The sequence below is a fragment of the Pongo abelii genome, chromosome 2 (genome assembly GCF_028885655.2).
Source record: "Pongo abelii isolate AG06213 chromosome 2, NHGRI_mPonAbe1-v2.0_pri, whole genome shotgun sequence".
NCBI classification, from domain to species: Eukaryota; Metazoa; Chordata; class Mammalia; order Primates; family Hominidae; genus Pongo; species Pongo abelii.
This window is the reverse complement of record NC_085928.1, coordinates 122,127,096-122,154,790: the sequence shown is the minus strand read 5'-3', so window position 1 is coordinate 122,154,790 and position 27,695 is coordinate 122,127,096. Positions and strand designations below refer to the sequence as shown.

Genomic DNA, 27,695 nt, shown 5'->3' with positions numbered 1-27,695 from the left:
TGCATGTTTTAATTAAATGGATTTATTTAAAAAGACTATAAAATCTGACATCGAGAGATTAAAAAAAAGACCCATAAGATTTAAATTGACAAATATAAAAATGATTGGCTACAAACAATGTAAAAATACATTTCCCAGCCCCCAAACAAAAGTATAGTAATTATAAAATTTTTGTACTTTCATTTCTCTTATAATTCTTGAGAACCATTCTAAGCAATCTATTTGTATAAATATAAAATTTATCATAACCGTTAATTTAAACATTATTTTAAATTTGAGTTTATTGAATTTGCCATTTTTTGTACGTAACAGTGGTTTCTGGTCCCAAGTTCCCCTTGAACTTATTTACTACAATGGTCTTTTTACTCCTATTTCCTTCTACAATAGAAAAGAAAGGCTAACCATTCATGGGTCCCATAAAAAACAATGTGAAGGAAGGTTCTAAGAGTGACCAAATATACCAGTGAACATACTATCTTTCTGGAAAAGAAAGAATTAAGTGACCAACTAAGAGATCCACTTTTGCACCAATGAAACACATGGAGGTGAAACCTCAGAACAAGCGGAGTTTAAGCTCAATGACAATGTTTTATATGACAGGCCAGCTGAGAATGTATCTGTCAATCTCGACTAAGCCCAATGCATGGGTGGTGACCCTGAGGTAGCCCAGATGATATACTCTGAATTTTAGATAGGTCTAGATGACATTAAAAATCACAATGGTACGGTTTGATGTGAAACTTTAGTCTACCTACCATAAACTCATTTTCTGAATCAGTCCTTATTCATAATTAGGCCCAAAACCCAGCTATTTCTCCTCTCTTAGATGACATGCCCAATAAAAACAGCATCCATGATTGGTTTCATTATCTCCCAATTAAGTAGTGGTGACACCACCACTAACACTAGTATCCAAACTCTGATACAAATCCTAAAGGTATTGAGTCAGTAAGACAGAGCAGAATCTATGTCGGGCCATACTGACCAATTTCTGAGAACCACATTAGCCACATTCATGCAACTAAAACCCATCTACGACACACAAATGGCAGATGAGGAAAAAAAAAAAAGGATGAGGTCATTAAACTTTATCACTGAAAACATGATTCCACTGTTTCAAATAGGAAACCTACCCTGGGAGACTTCCACCAAAGTGTAGAAGGACCTGATGTATGGGCTCATCATCAACACTAGAGTCCCAGGTCAAAACTCTAGGAGGAGGATAAGAAAGGTCTAGTCTGTGAACCACCTGGACAGAAAGGTCGTATCCCAAGTGCCCTGCCTATCTGTGACAGCTGCTAGCCAACAGACAATTCTGGTTATGAAGTTATCTCTTGAGAATGGCTTGATTCTCTTATGCCACCAACAGTATTAGCCTGGGCAGGGTTCCCTGGATATTTACTTTTTTTTTTTTTTTTGCCAAAGACAAACTAGAGCAATGCCTATGTAAGAACAAGGACTCTCAAGATCCTGCTACACAGTATTCACAATTAAAAGGGCCCAAGATTCAGGACCACCTAAAGACAACTGACAAAAAGTAAGTGTCAGAGCCAGAGGCTAACCTCTGCTAGATGAAGCAGCAGCACATGACTCCATTTCTATCTGATAAGGAGACAGAGAAGAAGCATCTCGAACAGATGAAAAACCAAAGGCTGGGGTCCTAAAAAAAACAGATTGGCTTCAAAGAAAACACTAAAGAAGACCCACAGAGCTGTATTAATTTTAGTAAAAATAATCATATGCCAACAGGGGAACTGAACCACTTTCTAAATCAGAGTATGAACTCATCTCTTCAGATACTTGGTTAAGTGGTCAAAGCTTGTTTTTATAATTACCTTCACTGTCTTGGGCAAAAAGCCTTTCTTATCTTTGGTCCTTAGGTGCGGTATCACTTTCTTCCATTTTTTTATGTGTTACAAAACAATCTTTTTTTGTACTTGACATCAACAACCAAGGTGCAGTATAAACACGAAGTTGCTGATATTGTTGCTTTTATACACATAAAATACCAACATCTCCCATACATTTTATAGGCTATACGAAGGTCTCAAAGAATTAATAACAGTTATCCAAAAATATTATAACATTTAAGGCTGAGTGAAATACAGTAAAGCCTGGTAATACATGTTAAGGAAAAAAACCTAGACCAACATTTTAAATATTGGTTTCTTAAATATGTTAAATTCCCATTAACAGAACATAATCTAAGCATCAAAACAAACAGCTAAGCAAATTAATTGAAAAATAAAACAATTTCTAAGTAGATGAATATAATCACGATGTTTATACAGCTATAAAGCATAATTTGGAAGCTAAGCCTAGTAAAAGAATGACCTGTAACAGAATGACAGAATCATTTATCAATCGTTGAGCTGTGTGATTTAAAAAACAATTTCTCCTCCTCCCACCAAAATCTCCATTTGAGATAAGTTTCAATTATTATTTAAAAAAAATTTTTTTTAACTTATCTGGCCTACTTTGTGGTGACTGACACAATATTGATAAAACTGCCTTCTTGACCTTCCCCTTGCTCTCCAAAAGAAGTGGTTTAAACAATTACACAAATTTTACAAGAGCTTCTGCCAGGGCTCAGGCACCACAATGCAGGGTCACTACCTTAGGTAACATCTGCTCCCCAGAGTCTTTAGGCATTAAGTGGCTCAGTGAGGGCTTCAGCCCTAGTGGTATTTTCAGATTTTCTCAGCTGGGACTCCTGACGTTTTTCATATAGCATAGTGACAAAGTCAAGTAGGAACATAAAACTTGCTATAAATCCAAACACCTGAGGAAAAAAATGATGAAAGGTTATATGAGAATTCTGGAATATAATCTTACATTTCCTACTTGGCTTGGAGAATGTTTCATATGAACAAGATGTTCATGAATTTTATCTTATACACGACTACTCTTTAATGGTAAAAAAAATTTTTTTAAGTCATAAAAAAATGGAAGTTATAAAAGAAAAACTTCCAGAATAATGGCTATTAGTCAAAGTCTCACAAAATATTATGTTCTGCCTTATGTGTGCATGTTTATAAGTGGAGGGCTAATATATGAAAGTAGGGTTAACAGATAAACATTAAATTCTATAAAATGATACAAAACAAAAATATTTGCATGGTTAGATTGACCCACAGATGTGATAAGGAAAATACGTGACTAGGCAACTCAGCCTAGGTGAAAATGAAAAAAGTTATTAATATCAAAACAGAAATTCCATTTTGAATATACTATTAGGTTAAATTACTTAAATAATGTTCCAGTTGTCACACTGCAATGACACAGTGACATGACGCCACTACCTACTTCCTCTTCCTTAAATCACTTCCTCAACTGTTCTCTTCTAAAATATGATCAAACGTTCTGAGAATTCTATCAAGAGACAGAAGACCATGCGTCTGCTTCAAATTTAGCTTCTCCACTAGCAAAACCCTTAAGGATATGGGGGCCAGAGAAGTTCTCTGTAAAAAAGAGAAAATTGGTGTAGGTGATGGCTAAAGTCTCTTCCAAATCTAATACTCCCTATCTCCACAATTTTTATTAATAACATTCTCTTACAGTCTGTTGCAGTCTCCTGACCTCTCCTCCCCCCTCTAAAGAATATGCATTCCACCTCATTTTACCACAAAGTAAACTGAGCTCCAAATTCATTAAGTCCCTCAGATATCCCCAACATATCCAATCTAAATTTAATTATCAACGCCTCCCACCCTCCCATCCCCCGCCACAAAAGCCAAGTCTTTTTCCCTCTGGAATCTTTATTTTTGACTTGATGGCATTTATCCCCTTATTTTCCTGGCAACCTTCTTAAATACATCAAACTCAGACCAAATGTCACCCTTGTTTTTGAAGCTGTCTCCGATCACAAGTGATCTTCTAGCTCTTTTGTTCACACACTTCTGAATTTAAAAAAAAAAAAAAAAAAAAAAAAAACTTCCTCATGCATTTAAGTCTATAGAACTTTTCATAATTTAAATAGTTACAAAAGGTAATTTCCAGCATATTATAAATATCAGCTTTTTAAACTACCTGTCACTATTAAATATATCCAATGACATATAAATACTGAGACAGTCTAATTAAAATACAAAAATTTTTTTATAGCTGTAAATTTTTTCCCTGGAACTCAATTTTTCCTCAACTTCATTTCACTTTCCCCACAGAATTTTATAGTAATGTATTTTTATACAAATAAGTAGCCAGCGCTTTTTAAAAAAGTTAAAAACGAGTTAAAAAACTCATTATTTTATTGATCACTATCTCATACTCCTCTGCAACAAAAATGTTTCTAAACTGAAATTAACCATAAAGCCCTATTAAAACTTTGATTTTTCCTCTTCTATTGGTTCATGTACCCATGAATAAATATTGCTTATTGCTAGAATGAATCAAGATTCAGTGTTAATTTTATTTCTATGTTTTGTTTTTACACAAGTGCTAAGAAACTGTTGTCATATGAATAGATAAATATAGCCATGCAATTCTCTGAACTCCTTTTGAGTTTTCTATCATAAAAAGCAGTTTTAATGATGTATTAGCTGACAACTCTATTAATTACAACTTCAATTTTTTTTTTTTTTTTTTTTTTTTGAGATGGAGTCTCACTCCGTCACTTACGCTGGAGTGCAGTGGCACAATCTTGGCTCACTGCAACCTCTGCCTCCCGGGTTCAAGCGATTCTCCTGCCTCAGCCTCTCGAGTAGCTGGGACTACAGGCACCCGCCACCACGCCCGGCTAAGTTTTGTATTTTTAGTAGAGACAAGGTTTCACTATATTGGCCAAGCTGGTCTCAAACTTCTGACCTCCTGATCTGCCTGCCTTGGCCTCCCAAAGTGCTGGGATTACAGGTGTGAGCCACCACACCTGGCCTAACTTCAATTTTGTTAAAAACGAAGTATTAATTGGAAACCAGCTGACTTGCAAGACGATTTGTTGTCCAGTTGCTAGTCATTCAAGTTCACAGCACTGCTACCAGTCCAACGCCATGATCCTTAATTTACAATTCCAAAACCCAAAGAACTACATTAACTCAAGGTTTTCATGATTCACTTGGCTCAAAATTGACATGAAGTAAAACTATTTACATGGAGTAAGACTATTTACAGTCTTTTCTTATCCCTTTTACTATTAATATTCATATGTTTTACTTCAGATATACCAACGTTAGATTACAGGGGACTGTCCCAGGCCCTCAAGTGGTGTTGTGTAATACAGCATATGTACAGCACTACCTTTCTAAAATCCAGAATATTCTGAATCCAAAAAAAAAAAATTCTGGCCCCAAGAATTTCAGATAAAAATTGGATCTTTATTTTCAACTGTCTCTTTGTTGTACTCAAGGTTTTTTTGTTTTACAATTCAGGGTAATCCACCATAATAAGTGATATGGCTTGGGTCTGTGTCCCCACCCAATTCTCATATCAAATTGTAATCCCCAGTGTTGGGGGTGGAGACTAGTTGAAGTGATAGGATCATGGGGCAGATTCCCCCTTTGGCGCTGTTCTTGTAGTAGTGAGTTACTGCAAGATCTGCTTGTTTAAAAGTGTGTAGCACCTCCCCACTCTCTCTCTTCCTCCTGCTCTGGCCATGTAAGATGTGCCTGCTTCCACCTCGCCTTCTGCCATGACTGTAAATTTCCTGAGGCCTCCCTTGCTATGCTTCCTATAGAGCTGTCAGAACCATGAGGCAATTAAACCTCTTTTCTTTATAAGTTACCCAGTGTCAGGTATTTCTATATAGCAGTGCGAGAAGGAACTAATGCAGCAAGATTCAGGACAAGCAAGTTTTTTTTCTTTTTGAGGGGCAAGGTGGGTGGCGATTGTGAATGGGAAGGTGGAAAAGAGCTGGTGTGACTCCTTCACCAGAGATAAATTCTCAGACATACTAGTTTTAAAAAAGATTACATATGGAGGTTTAAAAGCTGGAAATTAATTTCCTCAACACTATCTCTGCCTCATACTCCTTGAAAAATCTGATGAAACTTTAAGGATATGTATAACTCACTGAAAACTGCTGTCTAGACCAACTTTTTTTTCTATTATTATTATTTTTCTTCTTGTAGAGATGAGTTCTCACTATGTTGCTTGCCCAGGCTGGTCTTGAACTCCTGGCTTCAAGTGATTCTCTCACCTTGGCCTCCCAAAGTGCTGGGATTACAAGCCTGAGCCACAGCACCCAGTCTCAGAACAACTTCTATTGGTTCATTTAACAAACTCCATTACAATTTTACTTTTCCGTCTCCTTTTCTAGACTGAGCCTCTGAATCATTTCTCCCATATATTCTCCATACCTAGAATAGCACCTGGCATGTAGGTGTGCATTTATTGAACTGAAAGTGGAGAAATATAAAATAATAAAGTCAATTTTACCACTTCCATTAGCAATAACACACTGATATGTGGAGTAAGTGGATTTTTTTTAAACGAAATTCAGTCAAATTCTATAGGCTCTAGGTTTTAAAGGCTATCATATTGATTTGCTTGTAGGTCTTCTATTCAAAATTATGCTAAAAAGTAAGTTAAAGAAAAACAACTCTAACATGCTGTATAACTTGTCAAGTACTCTCCAAATTCCATATTTCTAAGGAAACAAAAATAATCAATGTTAAAAATACAAGGTACTTACAATTGCAGCAATCTCAGCTGAAGTCCTGTCATGTGTGGAAACAAAAATGATGGATGCCAACAAAAACACACATCCTGTTCCCAAAGTAATATAAAAATCCTATGCATACATACAAAACACAAAAGGAATACAATAGTTAGATTCATGGAAATGAACTTTTTCATTTTTAACTTTAAAGAGCTCTGGCTACTTACTTGTTTTTCTTGATACAACCCAAACTTACATACCCAAACTTCTAACTTTTCAATAAGCCTGGCATTCAATAAATACCCTGTAAAAAAAACAGTACCCACACTGGGCTGGGCATATTGAGAGAACACATTACAAGATAATCTTTTAATAACAACAATCCCCTATGCCAGGAGAGGTGGCATGAGCTTGTAGTCCCAGCTAATTGGGATGCTTTTTATTATCCAGTCTCAAAAAAAAGAAAAAAAAAAAAAAAAGTCCCAGAAAAGATCTCATGTGTATGTGTGCAAGTGTTTGTGTGTGTCCTCTTTTTCTCTGGGACATATTAAAATTATCTAAGCCAAAGCATTTATTACAATTCCATCTTACTTCCAGCAAAAAAGCATTTTTCTTTCCTTTCAAAGTATTTTATGGTAGGGTGACATCTCTGAGAGCACTCCAATTCTTTGAAAGCACTTTCTAAAAGAAAGAATTTTAAAAACCATCCATTATTAAACAGAAGTATGCCAATAGGGTGTTTTTTAGACACTTAAGCTTTCTGGAATAACATATTGCCTTCAACTGTTCCAAGTGGGTAATCCACAGTGAGCTTATATGATGAGCTTATCTACTACATAAAAGCTTCCATATCTCATCATAATGCAGCTTACAATCATGAGATGTTTCACGGGTTTCCAAGTGCTCTCTCAGGCATTACCTCACAAGGCTCTCATATGCCAACTGAAAACAGTAATGACATATATACTTGATTCAGAAAGGGAAACTTGGTAAAATGATAGTCACTCCAAAGGGTTTTAAGTCTGATACTTTTTGAGTTTTCTGAACTGCAAACTCCACTAAACCTAATATCAATAAAACTGGCCAGGCACGGTGGCTCACGCCTGTAATCTCAACACTTTGGGAGGCCGAGGCGGGCGGATCATGAGGTCAAGAGTTCGAGACTAGCCTGACCAACATGGTGAAACCCTGTCTCTACTAAAAATACAAAAAAAATTAGCTGGGCGTGGTGGTGGGCGCCTGTAGTCCCAGCTATTCTGGAGGCTGAGGCAGGAGAATCACTTGAATCCAGGAGGCAAAGGTTGCAGTGAGCCAAAGTCACACCACTGCACTCCAGCCTGGACGACAGAGCAAGACTCCATCTCAAAAAAAAAAAAAACAAAAAAAATCAATAAAACTATTTAACACAGAATTCCTAAATTGTCAATCATTCACTTAAAATTCATATAAAATGTAAGAGGTTTTCTCACCGGGCATGGTGGTTCACGCCTGTAATCCCAGCACTTTGGGAGGCCGAGGCAGGTGGATCACCTGAGGTCAGGAGTTCGAGAACACCATGGCCACATGGTAAAACCCCATCTCTATTAAAAATACAAAAATTAGCTGGGTGTGGTGGTGGGCACCTGTAATCCCAGCTACTTGGGAGGCTGAGGCAGGAGAATCGCTTAAACCCAGGAGGCAGAGGTTGCAGTGAGTCAAGATCGTGCCATTGCACTCTAGCCTGGGCAACAAGAACGAAACTCTGTCTCAAAAAAGAAAAAAAAAAAAGAGGTTTTCTCCGCTTCTAAAAGGTGTTTCCCTGTAGTACTTTCTTTATTTTTTAATCCCTTTGATTATTTCAAATTTATTACATATAAATATAAAATTCTATTTACTAATATTTGGAATACATTCAAGTTAATTGAAACAAGACAATCATTTTTAGACCATAATGTAGTGTTCAATAAACATGGGTTCTAGAGCCAGTCTACCTGAATTCAAATCCGAGCTATACCACTAGTAAATGTAAATGTCCCAAAAATGTTGGCTACTGTTGTTCTTAATAGACTCTGACTGCAATAGCATGGGATAGAAAACATTCTCTCTTAAAAAATATTCCTTTGGGAGGCTGAGGTGGGCGGTTCACCTGAGGTCAGGAGTTTGAGACCAGCCTGGCCAATATGGCGAAACCCCATCTCTACTAAAAGTACAAAAATTAGCCAGGTGTGGTGGCAGACGCCTGTAATCCCAGCTATTCGGGAGGCTGAAGCAGGAGAATCGTTTGAACCCGGGAGGTGGAGGATGCAGTGAGCTGCTATTGCACCACTGAACTCCAGCCTGGGTGACAGAGCAAGACTTCTCAAAAAAAAAAAAAAAAAGTTATTCTTCTCTAGGTACCACCAGTACTACACACTCAAAACACATTCCTCTAAAACAGAAAACCTCTTTTGCATGAAAAAATATTTAAAATCTAAGTGTATTAATAGGCAGACAGTAAAAAGTGATTTTTAAACCATGTAAACAAACATGAAATCATTATGATATTAGATAAAAAGTAGAATATATGTTTAATTTTAAATTTTTTTATATGTTTAATTTTAAAATATTTTAAATTTTAAAACTACGAATGGCAAAAAAAGACTTGAATACAGCAAAATAATACAAAAGCTATTTTAGGATGGACTGATTTTTCTTTTTTCTCAGTATTTTTAAACCAGCATTTACTCTAAAATGACCTTTTAAATGCTCAAGTTTGATATAATAAATGTTTTACTTTTTTTGGGTTACACCATTATACTACACTGGTCAATATTATAATGCTGTTTCTTGTCAAAATGATACTAAACTGGACAATATTATAATACCGTTTCTTGTCAAAATGATCGTGTGTTTTAAACACTACAGATGCACCATTAAAATAAAAACTAAACATTTCTAAAAATATTTTTATGGTGATATTGTTTCACTGTTGAGATAAGAAATGACAAAATGATTTCAATCTTTAATTTTTTTAATATAAATTTTTCCAGCCAGAATTTGGAATACATATATTTTTTTTACACATTCAAACTAGAAATCAACCAGCTCAGACACTTGAGAACTTTTCCCTTGTCCAAATCTTATGGCATATTAATCTGTAAAAAAGAAAAATGTCCAAAGACTACAAATATAATTAACAAAAATTCTAAGGATTATCTGTATCCTCTTAATATATATTTCATAAAACAAATGAGTCCTGTTGTCATTGTCATAGAAATTCCTATAGTGATGGCATTAGCCATGACAGCACCTCAAGATGGTAGGGCATTGGTTCTACCAGGATTCTGCTCCTAGCAAACTAACACAGGAACAAATGCATTCTTAATTCACTTATAGACAACTTTTCATAATACCATTAAAGCAAAATATAGGAAGAATTACATGTTGTTTTATTTTCCCTGATTACTGAACCTTTAAGCTTTAAATGTTGTTTTATTTTAAGTTCCAGAAATATTTCACATTAGTTCATTACTCTATCTCCAATGTCTAGCATATAAATGCCTGGCATATAATAAAGGCACACAATTAATAATTGTAGAACCAATGAGTGACACTCAAAAGTGAGAAATCAGAAGTGATAAAATCCTAGGCTTTTTTAAGTCTAATGTGAATTACATTAAACCACCAATAACTGTAAACTATTGGCAGTGTCTGTCACTCTCATTCTAATCTCACTTTCCCTCTCTATCATCCCCTTGGTAGGAAAAAACGAGGTGCTTAGAAGCAGAGCGAGTTGGAACAAGGGATACTGTCTTTTCATGTTGCTGAGTTTTGAAAATATTACTGCTTTGAACAATAAAATTATGCCAGATTATAAAACAGCTATTAATATAGGGATGATATTTTCTCATGCTTACCGATGATTTTACTTTTGTGGTATCAACTCTCTCATAAAATGGAGTGCAATACACAATCAGTATAAGGAGACTCAGAAGAAAGGCACTGCAGCTTACAAACTCAAAAAAATAAAGTCCTCCACATAAAGTACATTGTGATACAACTTCTTCACAGATGAAGGCCAGCAGAGACAGCAACTACAAATGAAGCAAAACATTTTACTTAAGTGTTTTTTCAGAGAATCTACAGTATTTAGAAAGCTGTTTCTGAATAATACATTTACTCAAATATTTACAATGAGGAGACTATGGCAAACAAGATTAATGAATAAACCTCATCTACACAGAACTTACAGTTTGGCCGCCTTGAAGGAAATACAGGTAAATAAAGAATTAATTAACCTATTGTGTACTAATGCCAGAACAGGGGAATATATAATATTGTTATAAAAGCACACAGGAGAGACGCTCAACTTCGGGGTCAGGATAGGCTTCCTGAAGGAGAAAGCTGAGACCTGAAGAACAGAGTCAGTCTGGGGGATGAAAGATGAAGGAAAGAAATTCCCAGCAGAGAAGCAGTACATAGAAAGGCTCAGAAATGAGAGAGCATGGCACCTGCCCCCTGACCCAACATACAGACAACACACACCCCAACCTTCAACTTAACTGTCAAAGTGAGTCAAATCAACACAGCTTAAGTACAGAGTTTAAGGGAAGAGAATGGCAGCACAAAAATTATTATACGAGGCTAGAGAGGTAAGCTGAGGCCAGATCTAAATGTCCTTGTTAATTAAAGAGTCTGGATTTTAAAGTAAAGGTTGACAATGATCAGGTGTATGCTTTCAGTAGTTCTCACTGGCTACAATATGGAGAAGGGACCAGAGGTAAGGCAAACCTTGGGGCGGACATCCAACTGGGAAGCTGATGTAGGAAATCAGGGCAAATAATAGCGACTAGGGAGCAGCAATAGAGGAGTGGCAATCACTGGAGATGCAGCAGAAGCTCTTATCAGACAAGATGCAAAAGCTCGTATCAGACAAGATGCGTACAAATAATATGGAACACAAGATAACACATATGTACCTTAAACATTTTAACTTAAAAACGCACATTTATTAACAATCTGCTGAAGTGAGTCTTTTCTTTATGGGTCTAGTGACTGGAATTCCACATGTTTTCTGCATTAATCACTTTCATCATCTATGGACTACTACTTCCAGACTGATGTTATTTGAAGTGAAGTGAGATCTTAAACACTTGAGAAACAGAGTTCAGAATCTTTCTAGAGTCAGACTATTTTACCAGCCTCTTACAGTTGCCTTGCTCTTCCTTAATTCCATGGCAGATAAATCTTGTAGTAACTTCTCTTTCAGTCTTCCCAAAGCATTCAATTTAGTTTTAAATAAACAATTCATTTTAACACTCAGTTTCAGCTTTGTAATATTTAACTGTATGGCCATGAAAGTATAGTTAGCATAAACCAGTATGGGAACAACACAACTCAACTGATGACAGAAGCAAGAGTTCTAGAGTGCTAATGAGATGCCTACTGGCCATGGCAGGCTGTGGGTGACTGGTGTGAGGTCAGGATGCTTGGTATGGTGAGTGGAGAACGTTAACTCTGGTTAAATTGGCAACTCAATTACATGCAAGTGGGTTTTAACTACTTCCAACTACTGTATATGTGGTACTAACATACTGGTCCTCATTGAAAAAAGAGTCAGGTTTTTTTCTTTTTAAAAGGCAAGGGTGCTGGGAAGAGAATAAATTCAGTTTTAAATGTGCTGTGATTGAGGAGGTCTGTGGAAGAGTTTGGTGAAGATGTAGTTGGAAAGCAAATGAATATATGGTCTGGAGCTCAAAGGAGAGGTCTAAGATGCAGATAAAGATGTGGGAGGCAGCAGAGTGGGAGGGTGAGATGACTCAAATGAGGAAAGATAGCCTTATGTGGAAATCTGAAGAATCTGAAGATTTATGGGATATGCAGAGGGGAAGAAACCAGCAAAGGACAACTAGGAGCAGCAATCAAAGGGGTAGTAAACAAGAAAAAAGTATTTACACACACACATGCACAAACACACAAGTAATCAAGAGTGCTAAATGCTACTTAGAGGTCAAGTAAGAACAACACTGAAACACCTACCTTAGACTGAGCTATAAGAAGGTTGCCAGTGACATTACCAAGAAAAGTTCCAGGGTAGTCAGGGAGAGAAGCTCGATTACAATACTGTGTATTGGGAAGTAAGGGGAGGGTAAGGCAGTGAAAGAGAGACAGCATAGGCAATAAGTGTGGCTGGGAAAGAATGGCCAGATAGGGCAGTAGTGTATGAGGTCAAAGAGAAGGGAATTTCAACATGGGAGAGAACTGAGCATGTTTAAATACTTATGCAGAAACCAGTAAGATGGGTGGGTCTAAAGACATAGGTAGAAAAATGGCTCTCTAAAGATAGGATTCAGGGCTCAGGTTTGGGGCTAACTCTTCTCTAGAAATAGAAGGGAAGAGAGTGAAGAAGAGTATTTTGCTTGGGCAGTTTGCGTGTGTTTTGTGGAAGCTGAGGGAATTTCCTGCTGAGGGCCAAAACCATCAAAATGACTGATGACCTAAGTCAGAGGCTAAAGGGAATTCCCTTCTCACCCCAGTCAGGCCAGCAGAAGCAACCAGACAGGTTAATGGCAACAAGATTGCTACCAAAATCAACAGATACATTTCATAGTAATAGTAAATATCTTATCTTACAAAACATTTTCATTAAAAAGGGACAAACAACAGTTCAGCGGTTTCTTTAAAAACTAAGCATATATCTACCATATGACCCAGGAATAGAACTCTTGGGCAACTACCTCAGAGAAATGAAAACTTAACATTTGTACAAAAACTGGTATGTGAATGTTTATAACAATTTTATTCACAGTAGCCCCAAACTGGAAACATTCCAGATGTCCAATGGTTAAAACAAACTGTGGTACATCCATACCATGGAATATTAGCAATAAAAAGGAGCAAACTTGATATATGTAATGTCCTAGATGAATCTCCAGAGAATTATTCAAAGTAAAAAAAAAAAAAAATCCAATCTCAAAAGGTTACATATTGTATGATTCCATTCATAACCCATTCTTAGAATAATAAAAATAATAATGATGGCTAACAAATTAGTGGCAGCCAAGAGAAAGGGGAAAGGTGTGGCTACAAAGGGGTAGCACAGGGAAGCCTCTGCTGATGGCACAGTTCTGTATCTTGATTGTGGTGGTGATTATAGAAAGCTATCCACACGGTAAAATTACATGGAATTACACACACATGCACACACAAATGAGTGCATGGGACCTCCCTGTACTTTTTTTTTTTTTTTTTGCAATTTCCTGTGAATCTATAATTACTTCAAAATAAAAAGTTAAAAAATAATAATTCAAATCTATACTGGTATCCAAACCCTTAAGGGATTTCCTCTCCCTCCTACTGGCTATACAAAATGTATATATCCCCACAACTGCAAAGAATTTATATAAAAGAAAACAATAGTCAAATTGTAACATGAATGGTTACATTCTCTGATTTCCTGTAAGTTAGTGAAGCATGAAATAGCCCAGCATGTCCCAAACAACTTCCTTCAGACAGGTGTGTTAGGTAAGGCGTTCCCAATCATTACACCACAGGATATAAAGTGACAACACCAAGATAAATCCCAGAAGGCCACTGTGTAAAGATACTTCCTTAGTCTCCTATAATCATACTTACAGGATGAGTTCTAACATGACTATAGTCTAATAAAATACTAAATATCTAACATTTCACTTGCCTTTTTCTTGCCTCTATGTTAAATCTTGTCCAAGTTTTAAAAGTTTCTCTCAGAGAAATTTACAAAATATACCTCGGTTGTATAGAAGTCAATTAACTGAGAGAAGATACCAGCCTAAAACTCTAATTAGGGTCTGGGAATAGCTGAACCACTCATGTTACAATTAGACTATTAGGCACACTCATGTGTGAAGGCTATATGGCAATAAAAGGTTATCTGTACGACAGACATAGGCTGCTTGTCTATTCTCAGTAAAAAAAGAAAGACAGGATCCAGCTTGTCCGGAAGCAGTCAGTCTCAAGTCATTACAAATCCTATTCCAAATGTATTAACAGGTGGCATTCCTACTGACCTTACTGACCTATTGCCTCAGAGCAATAGTAGGAGGCAGGTTCTGCCTGGACATCTTAAGAGAATCAAGGAGTACAATATTAAGTATGGACATCTGGCAGGGCACAGTGGCTCACACCTGTAATCCTAGCACTTTGGGAGGCCAAGGCGGGCAGATCACTTGAGGCCTTCTGGCCAACCTGGTTCAAGACCAGCCTGGCCAACATGGCAAAACCCCATCTCTACTAAAAATAGAAAAATTAGCTGGGCATGGTGGCGCATGCCTGTAATCCCAGCTACTTGGGTGGCTGAAGCATGAGAATTGCTTGAACCCAGGAGGCGGAGGTTCCAGTGAGCCAAGATGGCGCTACTGCACTCCAGCCTGGGTGACAAAGCGAGACTATCTCAAAAAAAAAAAAAAAAAAAGAAAGAAAAAAACGTTTGGACATTTACTAGTTCCCATCTCAAGTTAAAGGCCAAGAAATTGGCACTACAAGCTATAGTCAATATGACATTCTGTCGGCCAGGTGCGATGGCTCACATCTGTAATCCCAGCACTTTAGGAAGCCAAGGCAGGAGGATAGCTTGGACTCAGGAGTTTGAGACTGGCCTGGGCAACATGGTGAAACCCCATATCTACCAAAAAAAAAAAAAAAGAAAGAAAAAAAATTCTCTGCCTACCCATCTCTGAGGCTACTAACCTTCCTTTGTAAGCTCCCTCAGCATTATGCAATTGCTAACTCAAAGTGTACTTGAACTAGCAACACTCCAACGCTGTTCTACATATAGGAAGATATAAATGATGGAGTAATAAGCTCAATGTACAAGAAACAATAATAACAATATATTTTATACCACAGTAACTGAGCATTCATTATATGTAGGTTAGAAAATCTCAAGAAAATGTTCGAAGGAGCTGGAGAAGGATGAGTGGAAAAGCAGGACTCAAACCAGGTAGAGACACAAATAGAACCTGGATAGACACATGACATTCTAATTCTAGGTGGAGGATGAAAAAGAACATATTCATAAGGGCAAGAATTTGCATAATAAATCCAAAAATGATAATAAGGCAACTGACCTAACTGGATGGGGATGAAGAAAAAAATGGTTTAGGAGTTGGGTGTGGTTGTGTGATGATCATATAAGGGAATATGGATGTCTAGATGAAGGCAGGAGGGAACACCTGCCTGGTTTAGTGGGTTAGAAAACAGGAGGAACAGAGGATTGGGTGGGGCCTAAAAGAATTCTACAGTTCCAGTGTAGGAGGGAAAAGAGCAACCAACTTGCTTATCAGCAAGCCAGGAAGTGTTTTTTAAAAAAAAGAAAACTCCTTAAAAAGCAGCAAGTAAACATACTCCAAATTGTTAATCATACCGTGACACCTGGCAGTGTGAGGGGTGGGAAAGTGGTTTTATTTTAATATTTTTAGTTGATTTTTTTTTTTTTTGGTAAGCAGACACTTTCTTGTATTAAAAAGAAAAAAGTTTAAAAGTTGGCCGGGCGCGGTGGCTCACGCCTATAATCTCAGCACTTTGGGAGGCCGAGGCGGGTGGATCACGAGGTCAGGAATTTGAGACCAGCCTGGCCAACATAATGAAACCCCATCTCTACCAAAAATACAAAAATTAGCCAGGCATGGTGGTGCACGCCTGTAGTCCCAGCTACTCAGGAGGCTGAGGCAGGAGAATCGCTTGAACCTGGGAAGCAGAGGTTGCAATGAGCCGAGACTGCACCACTGCACTCCAGCTTGGGTGACACAGCAAGGCTTCGTCTCAAAAAAAAAAAAAAAAAAGTGTAAAAGTTGAAGGAAGAATTTCGAGAAATGAGTGGTCACCAGCATTAAATGCCAAAGTGGTCAAGAATAGGAAGAGAGAAAAAATGTCGCTGTATTAGCTAAGAAATTCACGGTAAATGTAACCCATAAGTAAAAAGGCTCAATTATTATTTTTTGGTAAACAGTTTTGTTCTCAATAGCATGAAGTCATCATACTAAATATTGCTTACTGAAGATTAAGCTAAGTACCTAACAACTGTATACCCAATGTAACTCCTTCTAATGACATAAAATTTTACCCAAATATAATTAAGGGAATTATCAAGCTTTTAATGTCAGGCGGGCCCTTAGAGGACATAGTCTCCCACCCTCATGTTTACAAAGATGGAATTAAGCTATTGACAGGTTAAGCCCCAAGTTAGCTCAGCACAGACAAGAACCCAAGTCTCTGACTCCCACTCTGTACTTCCTCTCCCCATGAAATACTGTTTGTTAAATTCCTTTTACGAATATGTATGTTTGGGTAGGTTTTCCCTGTAAGACTGGCTTTTTGAAGTTAAACCCACAGTTCTGTATATTTCGTTTAATGTATTAAATCATCCATTAAAAACAATTTGCTAGCATCAACAGATTTGGGAAGTCTCAGTGACTAAAAGATGATCTTACAGCTCTGGTGATTTAAACACTGGATAATTACTATCCTGCATCTATCTCTCCATTTCAGCTTCACTACCCCTTCTTTTTTTTTTTTTTTTTTTTTTTTTTTTGAGATGGAGTCTCGCTGTGTTGCCAGGCTGGAGTGCAGTGGCACGATCTCGGCTCACTGCAATCTCCACCTCCTGCCTCAGCCTCCCAAGTAGCTGGGATTACAGGTGCACGCCACAACACCCAGCTAATTTTTGTATTTTTAGTAGAGACGGGGTTTCACCATGTTGGCCAGGATGATCTCTATCTCCTGACCTTGTGATCCGCTCACCTCGGCCTCCCAAAGTGCTGGAATTACAGGCATGAGCCACCGCACCCGGCCTCAGTTTCACTACCTTTTCTGAAATTTCAAGTGTTCTTTAAAACGGTCACTATATTACATACGAATTCTCCATTAATTTAACAGTCTACTACTTATATTTTATGAAAAGAACTTTTAAATGTTTGCCATTAATTATAAAGCTCCATCTACAAAATGATATGAATTATAAATTAATGAACTTTACTATTAAAAACTTTGTAGTTATAAGTAAAGTTCAAATTTAACAATCCATTGGTCTGAAGAAACAGGCCAGGCCTCCCTTGCCTTAGGCAAATATTTACTCTTACAAAGGTTCAGATATAATTTGCTGACATTGCGGGATCTTCCTCAACGCAAAAATAGAACATTTCAATTTACTACACATCAGTTTTCATATTTAAATAATGAAAAGAGCATCAATATAAGAAATGCTTCTAAGTAATTTGTTTCTTGGTACTTATAGGATAACATTATTTATAATGTAATATATTGAAAAATCACTGGCGATTTCTAAAACTGCTTGCCAGATGAGCGACTAGAATCCCAGTACTGTGCAGCTATCAGGACAGTCAACTGACAGCACGGACACAATGTGGAGCTTGTTGCACAGAAAATTACACATATTTAGGTCACTGCACCAGCGTATCAGCAAGCAATTAGCTTACCAAACGTCAATTCTCCCCTTAAAACAAAAACTCCCTCAAAAACATTCACAAAATAAAACATGAACATATGGACGAATCTAAGGATAGTATAAACTGAAAAACTTCATAAAGTTAGGACTCCAGTAACTCCTTACACTGAATTCTCAACTGGGTATTTCTTCTTAAGCTCTGGAAGGGTGGATGGTAGTTGGGGGATGCTTAGGGTTTTAACAAAACTTAGGTCATATCTAAATGGCAGACACAGCTATGTTAACTTCAAGAGACAGAGAAGTTACGTTCTTTTATCTCTAATCTCCTCTGTGTATAGGCTCCACTCTCTATCCCTTCAATGTTCAACTCAGTTCTGTAATAGCAAACCCCATGGAGCCTCAGAGGTTTGAAAAAAAAAATCTTAAGAGTGCAAAGAACCTCAGAGGTAATCCATTCAACCTCCGAAGACTCTAATGTAAGAATTTCCTAAGTATATATACAATGTCTGGTTTTTAAGTTTTACAGCAGGCTTCTTTTCTCTTGTAGGATCTTTGAGATTCTGTTAAGATTTATGGGTCCAGAATAATATACTCAAACATATAAGTGTACAATATTTTGAATAAAATTTCACAGGGTTTGCAGGTCCCTTGTTAAAACACCTCCTCTTCTGATTATGGGTTTCTCCATTACAGTTGTTTCCTTACTGGAGCTCGCAATTCTGTTTAGTTTTTTAAAAAAATTAAACATCTAAAGTAAAACAACCAATCTATCTAAAAGAAGAATTTGAGTTAAGGCAAAGACCTTGCCTATAGCCCCAGGCTGGAAGGCAACTTTTACTGGCTTCATATGTAACTTTCTTGTGACTTGCTGGATAATTCCTGTAACATACTGTTACTGTGAAGAGATAAGACATTATCAAAACAAAGCAGGAACAAAAAGACAACTATCAAAGTGAAAGGCAGTAATGAAAATGTACTTTTAAATCTCCATATTAAAGAAAGCATTCCTGTAACATGACAATTTCCCCATAAACAAATAAATGGATTTCATAAAGAGATATTAGTTTTTATTTTTTCTCCATTTCTTCTTATGAATGATGGAGAACAAATAACAGTCTAACGATCTTTTAAGGCAAATTAATCTTCTCTGTGTCCAAGTATAACATTTACCACAAAAATTTCTGGTTGTGTTCCATGTTTTCTTCTATAATAGCAATAAGGAAGGGAACTGGTTATGTTCTATTCCAAAGATATGAAACTACAGTTTACTAAACTATAAGAAGGTAATCAGAAAATTTACTTTAGCTTTGCCACTTTTTATTAGAAAGAAAAAAATAAAGGCAACTGAAAATAGGAGATTTTGTGGGCAGCAAACCAACACAGATGATTTTTTTGAGCAGCAAGAATGCTTCAGATGGGCTGGCGCAGTGGCTTACGCCTGTAATCCCAGCACTTCGGGAGGCCCGGAGGGCGAAAATCACCTGAAGTCAGGAGTTTGAGATCAGCCTGGTCAAGATGGCGAAACCCCGTCTCTATGAAAAAAAAAAAAAAAAAAATCAGCCGGGCATGGTGGTGCGTGCCTGTAGTCCCAACTACTCGGCACGAGAATTGCTTGAACCCGGGAGGCGGAGGTTTCAGTGAGCCGAGATTGCGCCACTTCCCCCAGCCCTGGCGACAGGGCAAGACTCGGTCACACACACACACAAAAAAAAAAAAAAAAAAAGCTTCAGATGAATATTCTTTTCTGTTCTAAAGAGTTCTACTATTCACGTAGAAAATTTTAGCTTTACTGCAGAGAAATACAGCTAAAACCTAAAAATCATCATGTGACAGCTGACAAGAGAAGAGCAGAAGGAAAAAGGAAGAAGGTAGAACAGCTTATGCAAAGGAACAGTGGCAGGAAGGAGCCCCTGATGCCTCGTAATAAATTAAAGGTGGCCAGTGTGGAACCACCTAGAGGGAGACTGGGAGAAAGATAAGGCCAGATCCTACTGGGTGCCATAAGCCACATTATCACTTGCTTTCAAATGATTTCCCAGTCACCAGCAGATGTGATCATTTTGATCGCTAAACAGCAGTGCCGATTTTCCTACTTCTGTTTTTCTATTCAATAAAAGTAGGTCACCTGAGTTCTAAGAATTTAACTTCTGGTCATTTGAGTTGTAAGAATTTAAGTTCTTTCCAAGGAAACCAATGAGCTAATTTTTACTTAGAATGGTTAAAAAACAAAACAAAGTAAGACAAAACTCATAAACATTATAAGCATTCGGATTTTTCCTAAACTGGTCCTACTGCAGAAATAGAACCAAAACTGGTTCTATTTTTCCCAAACTGGTTCAACCATCAGTGGTTGAAACAGTACATAGGAGCTCAACACGACTGTAAAGTGAATAATTTAAATCTCAAAGATGCTTTGATGTTTTCACGAATAGGTTTATGGTACTTTAACTGCTTAAAATAAACTCAGTAAAATGGAAAGATGCATACCATGTCCTAGTTCTGCTATCCGCACATACTCACAAAGTTGTCCTTCTGACTTTCCATTTAGAACCCATATTGCTCAATTTTGAAATAATTCTTTTCCAGTCAATATAAAACTTTTAGAAGACAATTTACCGGACACACACACACACATCTCAATGCCACGCGTGGTATCGCAGGACTTTGTCCAGCAAGTTAAACTGCCCCCATGCGCTCGCAGCAGGAAAACCGCAAGAGCCGGAGAAAGATAAACACCGCTTCACAGTCTAAATACAGGCACTGTGGGCGATAATGCAGGGTAGCAGCAGGGAGAAGAGAGGAAAGTCGCTATAGAGGATGAGTGAACGATGTTGAAGTGGCTGACTTGGGTCTCCGACGCATTTCCTGAGCCCGCCTAACAGGCTGGGTGGCCCGAGTTCGTGGGATCCCGATGGTGAGAGCCTTGGGACTGAGGGGCCGCCCGGCGGAAGGGCGGAGGGTAACGCCCCCTTCCCCAGGCTGAGAAGGAAGGAACTAGAGGTGTGGAAATCTCCTTTTACTGAACAACCAAGCTGAAACGAAGCAGCTCGGCGGCCTCCCAAGCCCAGGCCAGACCCCGCTCCCCAGCTCAGGCTCGCCCTCCCTGACCGCGGACTCACCAGCTGCAAGCCCTTGAGAACGCGCCGGAGCAATGGGAGCCGGCCCAGGAAACAGTAGGCAGCGAGGCCGCTCCGGGGGCCTCTGGCGGGGCCCGGGTCCTCCTCTGTAGTGGGGCTGTACACCGCTCCGTTCTCCATCGCTTCGGGCCGGGGAGCGCGGCGGCCGCAGCAACCGCGCCGCTGACTTCTCGGACTCCAGAAGTCCCCGGTAGCCGGGAGGCGGCCGTCACTTCCTGGGCCTTCTCCCCGGCTTCCGCCCGACTCCGCCCCTTCCCGCCCCCGCCCTTGGCCCGCCCCGCCCCCTCTCTCAGCAAATTTGCGTGTTAGCTGCTGGGATTCTTTCGACTTTCATCCAAGAATTGAGTTCTTTCTGTGAGCCTTTGATGGATTTCTCACCTCCCTCCATCTTTCATCTTCCTGACATTCATTCACTTAATATTTTTGCGTACTTTCAGTGTGCAGTGAACCCCGTTCTAGGTGCTTGGGTGACAGCCAAGTACCACCCAAAAAAACAGGATCCCTAGTAACAGAGACAGACAATAAACAAGAAAACAGATGAATAGCAATTTCAGATAGTGATAAGTGACGTGAAAATATGATACGAAAATAATGGATTCAGCACTTCTGGTGGCTTGATAAATTTATTTAAAAAAAAGAAGAAGAAGGAGGAGGAGGAGAAGAGGAAGGAGAAGGAAAAAAGGATGGAGAATTGGGTGCTCTACTTAAATGGCCACTACTAAACTGAGTGGTCAGGAAAGGCCTCTCTGAGGACCATGATCTTTGAATTGAATGAGACTCAAAGTATGAGAAGCCAGGTTTGTAAAGTTCTGGGGAGAGCCTTTCATGCAAGTGCAAATGTCCCGAGGACCAAATGAGTTTGACTCAATCTGAAGCCCAAAGGCCTGTGTCGCTAGGAATAAGTACGGGAGGAAAGGAGATGCTGGAGATGTAGGCAAAAGCCAGATAATGTGGAGGCCTTGCAGACCAAGGGAAGAATTCGGATTTCATTTTAAGTACAATGAGTTGTCTGTAAGGACTTTCAGAATCGCTCCCTCCCGCGTCTCCCCAAATTCCATTTAGGCTCACTTTTCAAAATCATTTCCTTTGTTTCTTTCTTGGTCACCAACTGCTACAGTCACATATGTTAATTTTGTGTGAACTTGTCAAGGAATGTAATTATATTTTAGCAACTGAAGTTGATTGAGTTACAGGATGTTCACAACAATATAAAGTAGGTTCGACAGTATAAAGTCGGTTACATTCATTTTCAAATGAGAAAACTGAGGCCAAGAGGCTGAAATCATATCCAAGGTCAAACAGCCAGGAGCAGCTGGAATGCAGGCCTAAGCAGTCTGACTAGAAACCTTGCTGCTAAACACTAACCCAGAAAACGTCAGCTTCTAACTCATCTCTCCATTGGAGTCTCAAAACCCATGGAAGAGAGAAGGGGTTTCTGCTGCCATCAGCTGCTACATCTTCTCCGTGGCCCCAAACCTCCCTTTCTTCTTCCAGTAACAAACAAAAGCTCCCATTCAAATGAATAGAGACAAGTAGATACTGCCCTGCAGGGGCCACCTATAACCAGCCAGAACTACCCTTCTGTCTTTGATTACATGCATTCTGAATGTCCTCCCAAGGCCACGATGCCACCAATTCTGTCCAACAAGGAAGGCCACTGTATTTTCACCAGGGCTGCAAGGATTCATTGCCCCATTATTCTTCAAGTCACTATCATCCCAAATTGGACACTACTGATGTCTAAAATTGCCTTTGAAATTCATCCAAAATTAAGATGAGTTGATGACTAGAGAGATGGATAAAAGATTTGTGATAGGCCAGGCACAGTGGCTCACGCCTGTAATTCCAGCACTTTGGGAGGCCAAGGCAGGTGGATCACCTGAAGTCAGGGGTTCGAAACCAGACTGACCAACATGGTGAAACCCCCGTCTCTACTAAAAATACAAAAATTAGCCGGGCGTGGTGACGTGTGCCTGTAATCCCAGCGACTCCGGAGGCTGAGGCAGGAGAATCGCTCAAACCCGGGAGGCGGAGGTGGCAGTGAGCTGAGATCGCGCTACCGCACTCTGGTCTGGGCAACAGAGTGAGACTCCGTCTCAAAAAAAAAAAAAAGTAGGCCGGGCGCGGTAGCTCACGCCTGTAATCCCAGCACTCTGGAGGCCAAGGCGGACGGATCACGAGGTCAGGAAATCAAGACCATCCTGGCTAACACGGTGAAACTCCGTCTCTACTAAAAATACAAAAAATTAGCCGGGCGTGGTGGCGGGCGCCTGTAGAACCAGCTACTCAGGAGGCTGAGGCAGGAGAATGGCATGAACCCGGGAGGCGGAGCTTGCAGTGAGCCGAGATCGCGCCACTGCACTCCAGCCTGGGCAACAGAGCGAGACTCCGTCTCAAAAAAAAAAAAATCATTGTTAAAAAAACAACAACAACGAAAATCGCTAATAAAGCAACTGCAGTAACATATTAATGGTAAGGAGAAGTATATGGGTGTCCACTGTACAATTATTTCAGCATTTCTGTATGTTTGAACATTTTCAAAATAAAGTATTGGGAGGAAGTTACAAAGAAACAAGGATACTTTGAGACAAGAGAGAAGATGAACAGATTTCGTCAACCCTCTTGGTTTGTTTAGGGCACACTTACGCAATTCTCTAGGGGTCTCTGCTTCTCTTTGCATTTTTAGAAGAAGACACAAATTTAGCCTGTGATTCATAAACTCCAACGTGGCGAAGAATCATCTGTGAGATTAATTAAAAATGAAGATTCTTGGAGATCTAGCCCCAAAGATTCTGAATGTAGATGGGGCTTGGGAATATACTTTTGTAACAAGCTCTTCATGTGAATCTGGGAAGAAATCCATCCACATAGAGAAACACTGTTTTATAATGTGATAAAAGTGAAAGCCATTGTGTGGTAGACAGTAGACGTGCCATATTTTCTTTGCTCTGATTGATTTGGGGGTGCCTGGGATTTAGAGACTAATATTTCACCCAGGTAAAGAAATGGGTATCCCTTACATTTTCTTCATAAATTGAAAGACCAAATAAAAATGTTAGTGCTTCATGAGCAACTACTTGTATAGGAAACTCTTTTGATGGGCATATTCACACAGAAAACTGTCACCCTCATTAATGAATAAAACAACTTGCAATAGTCAAATGGTGGGACTCACTATGTTGAAATGAGAAATCTTACTTATGGTGAAAAAAATACAACAAAAAGAAGAAAGGAAGATACACTAAATTTAGGTTTTAAAGAATATTCACTGTTCTTTAAAATTAGATATTTAATTTTTAAAAAAAGAAAGAAAAACACTCACAAGAAGACAGAGATTGGGGAACATAATTTGATGGGATTTCAGACATTCAAAAAATAATGTGGTAGTGTTGGAGACTGTTGTGAGACCTTGGTTCTTGTCTTCTTAGTTTAAAAGAATTTAAACAAGAGACATACAGCAAAAGAGATGCAGCATAATTTATTGCAAAAGAAAAAAAAATTTTGAAAGCTAAGTACAGAATAGACATCACACCCTGAGAGAGAGAGAGAATTCAGGGCAGGCTGCTCGTAAGGATGAGACAACGTTGATTATTGCTGGAGGTTATTGCTAATCATGTATTATTTGCATGATTATTCGTAAGGAGGTGGGAAGAAGTGTTACCGTTAGGTTCGTGCAAGAGTAATCGCGGTTTTGGCCATTACTTTAAATGCAAAAACCACAATTACTTTTGCACCAACCTAGTAGTAAGCATCTTCTGGTTGGTCCTCTGGCTCCACATGTGCAGTAGCTGTGCACGCATGTTCATCCCTCAGGTGTCCCATTAGCATCGTAAATCTCCACCCAGGGGCGTGTTTTTTGCTGTTATGATGAGCAAAAGGTCAGTTTGAGAACAGGTAAAATCAAAGTGCTCATGTTCTCTACAGAAGAAATTTCCTACTGAAGATAGCTTTGCTCGACTGAGTTCAATCACAATTCAAATGCTGAGCCTTATTATGTTAAATGTTGGGGTCACCACGGTTGCTGCGTCCTGAGGATATGGGCAGTTCCTTGACTGCCTATCCTGCCTCAGTACTACTTTTTCAGTTCAGAGTTTAATTTTTTCAGCAGTTCCTGCTAAACAATTTTTCACTGGCCCTGTTATCGGTATTAGCACAGTTAGGTAATACTGTGGATACAAAGTTAGATTATAGATGCTATCCTACAATGATACCACAGTAATGTCCACAGAGGACTATGTTACAAAATAGAAAGAGATATGTGTTATAGAAGAGATACAAATTAAATATGTTGCTAATTCGGAGCAGAGAGAAATAACTTTCAGTTAAAAGGATCACTACAGTGGAGCTTCAAGTTGGGGTTAAACTATACTTCGGTTTGGACATACAGATACAGGGCAGAAAGTATCCAGGCAGTAGGGCGGTATGAAGGAAGGCAAAGAAAGTGTGCATAGGCATAGTGAATGAAGGGAGCAGGGAAGGACAGAGTAGTTAAGGAATAAGCTCGAGATCAAATTTTGGAAGGCTTTGAAAATCAAGCTAAGGAACTGGGCCTTTCCATTATTGTTGGGTAATGAAGAACCCCCAATGAGTTTTAGGAAGGGGAGTGAAATGATCGGAGCTTTTCCTTGGGGATATTTTTCTAGCAGCCTTGAGCGCAGTGGTTACAGAGATCCAAGTAAGGGATATTGTAAAAGTTCAGGAGAGAGGGAATAGAAGCTTAAACTCTGACGTTAATCACGGGGATGGCACCAAGAGAAACTTGGAGGTAAAACTAGTGAGATTTGAGGACTGATTTGTTTAGAGAGTAAGAAAGGAACTGGAGCAGGTGCCAATATTTCAAGTCTGGGTAACGAGGAGATTGAGGGAGAATAATAACAGAGAGGTAATATAGGAGGCAGTAACTCTTATTGATGTCAAAGTACAAATTTCAAAAAATTAAAAAGATAACTTTCATACAAGCATATAGTAAGAATGCTTCAAAGATTTATCTAACTTATTAATAGGCTGGGCTCATGCCTGTAATCCAGGCAGGAGGATTCCTTGTGTCCAGGAGTTCAAGACCAGACTGGACCCTATCTCTAAAAAAAAAAAAAGAAAAGAAAAAAGAAAAAAAATTAGCCGAGTGTGGAGGCATATGCCTGTAGTCCCAGCTACTTGGGAGGTTGAGGTAGAAGGATCACTTGAGCCCGGGAAGTTGAGGCTACAGTGAACCTTGATTGTGCCATTGTACCACTGCACTTCAGCCCAGGTGACAGAGTGAGACCTTGTCTTAAAAAAATAAAATAAAATATTGCCTTTCCAACTTGGACCCAGCAGAATGGCTCCCTCAAAGAAGGGTGGCCAAAAGAAAAAGGGCTATTCTGCTATCAACGAGGTGGTGACCCAAGAATACACCATCAACATTCACAAGTGCATCCATGGAGTGCGCTTCAAGAAGTGTGCCCCTTGGGCACTCAAAGAGATTCGGAAATTTGCCATGAAGGAGATGGTAGCTCCAGACGTGCGTGTTGCTACCAGGCTCAACAAAGCTGTCTGGGCCAAAGGAATAAGGAATGTCTCATACTGAATCCGTGTGCGATTATCCAGGATGAGGATGAAGATTCACCAAATAAGCTCTATACTTTGGTTACCTATGTACCTGTTACCACTTTCAAAAATCTACAGACAGTCAATGTGGATGAGAACTAATTGCTGATGGTCAAATACATCAAAGTTATAAAATTGCAAAAAAAATTACCTGATTTATTAGGTAAGTAATCAGAAGAATGTAAAACCGGTTTATAGGAGGTTATGAGAGGCGTGTGTGTGTGTCTGTGTCTGTGTGTGTGTGTGTGTGTGTATTCAGTGAAAGAAAAAAAATAATGCTAGAATAAGATTGCTAGGTTAAATCCAAAACTGGTTTATGGTTTACAGGACAATAAAATTGTTAGCTTTATGATGAACTCTAACACAGAGAAATCATTTTTATCTCCCTCTAACAAAAATAATTTGCAATTTACCAATTTTCTATAATTAATACCTTAATTACGGAATCTGGGCCCAACTCAGTAATAAATACTAACTCAGAGAAAATTGTCTTTTCCTAGAAGATCAGATGACCCTTAGGAGGGTTTTGTAGACAATGCTCTAGTCTAGGGGTCTGCAAACTTTTTCTTTAAAGAACCGGATAGTAACTATTTTAGGCTATGAGAGCCATATGGTCTCTGTCGCAACTACTCAACTCAACTGTTGTTGTAAAATAAAAGCAGCTGTGGATGATATAGTAACAAATGGGTGTGGCTGTGTTCCAATACAACTTTTATAATAGCAGGCAATAGGCTGAGCACAGTGGCTCATGCCTGTAATCCTAGAACTTTGGGAGGGCAAGGCAGGCGGATCACCTAAAGTCAGGAATTCAAGAGCAGCCTGGCCAACATGGTGAAACCCCGTCTAAAATACAAAAATTAGCCGGGCATAATGGCAGGTGCCTGTAATCCCAGCTACTCAGGAGGCTGAGACAGGAGAATCGCTTGAACCCAGGAGATGGTGGTTGCAGTGAGCCAAGATCGCGCCACTGTACTCCAGC

At 38.9% G+C, this 27,695-nt stretch overlaps 1 protein-coding gene and 1 pseudogene across 1 annotated transcript; one reads left to right on the top strand and one right to left on the bottom strand.

Moving 5' to 3' along the window:
- Positions 1-21,357, bottom strand: CMTM6 (CKLF like MARVEL transmembrane domain containing 6). Its single transcript, NM_001131195.1, is given in 4 exon segments — positions 1-2,782; positions 6,626-6,724; positions 10,468-10,644; positions 21,113-21,357. Coding segments are annotated over 4 exon segments (552 nt in total). The 5' UTR covers positions 21,251-21,357; the 3' UTR covers positions 1-2,644.
- Positions 21,355-27,695, top strand: LOC129058602 (large ribosomal subunit protein eL31-like; annotated as a pseudogene).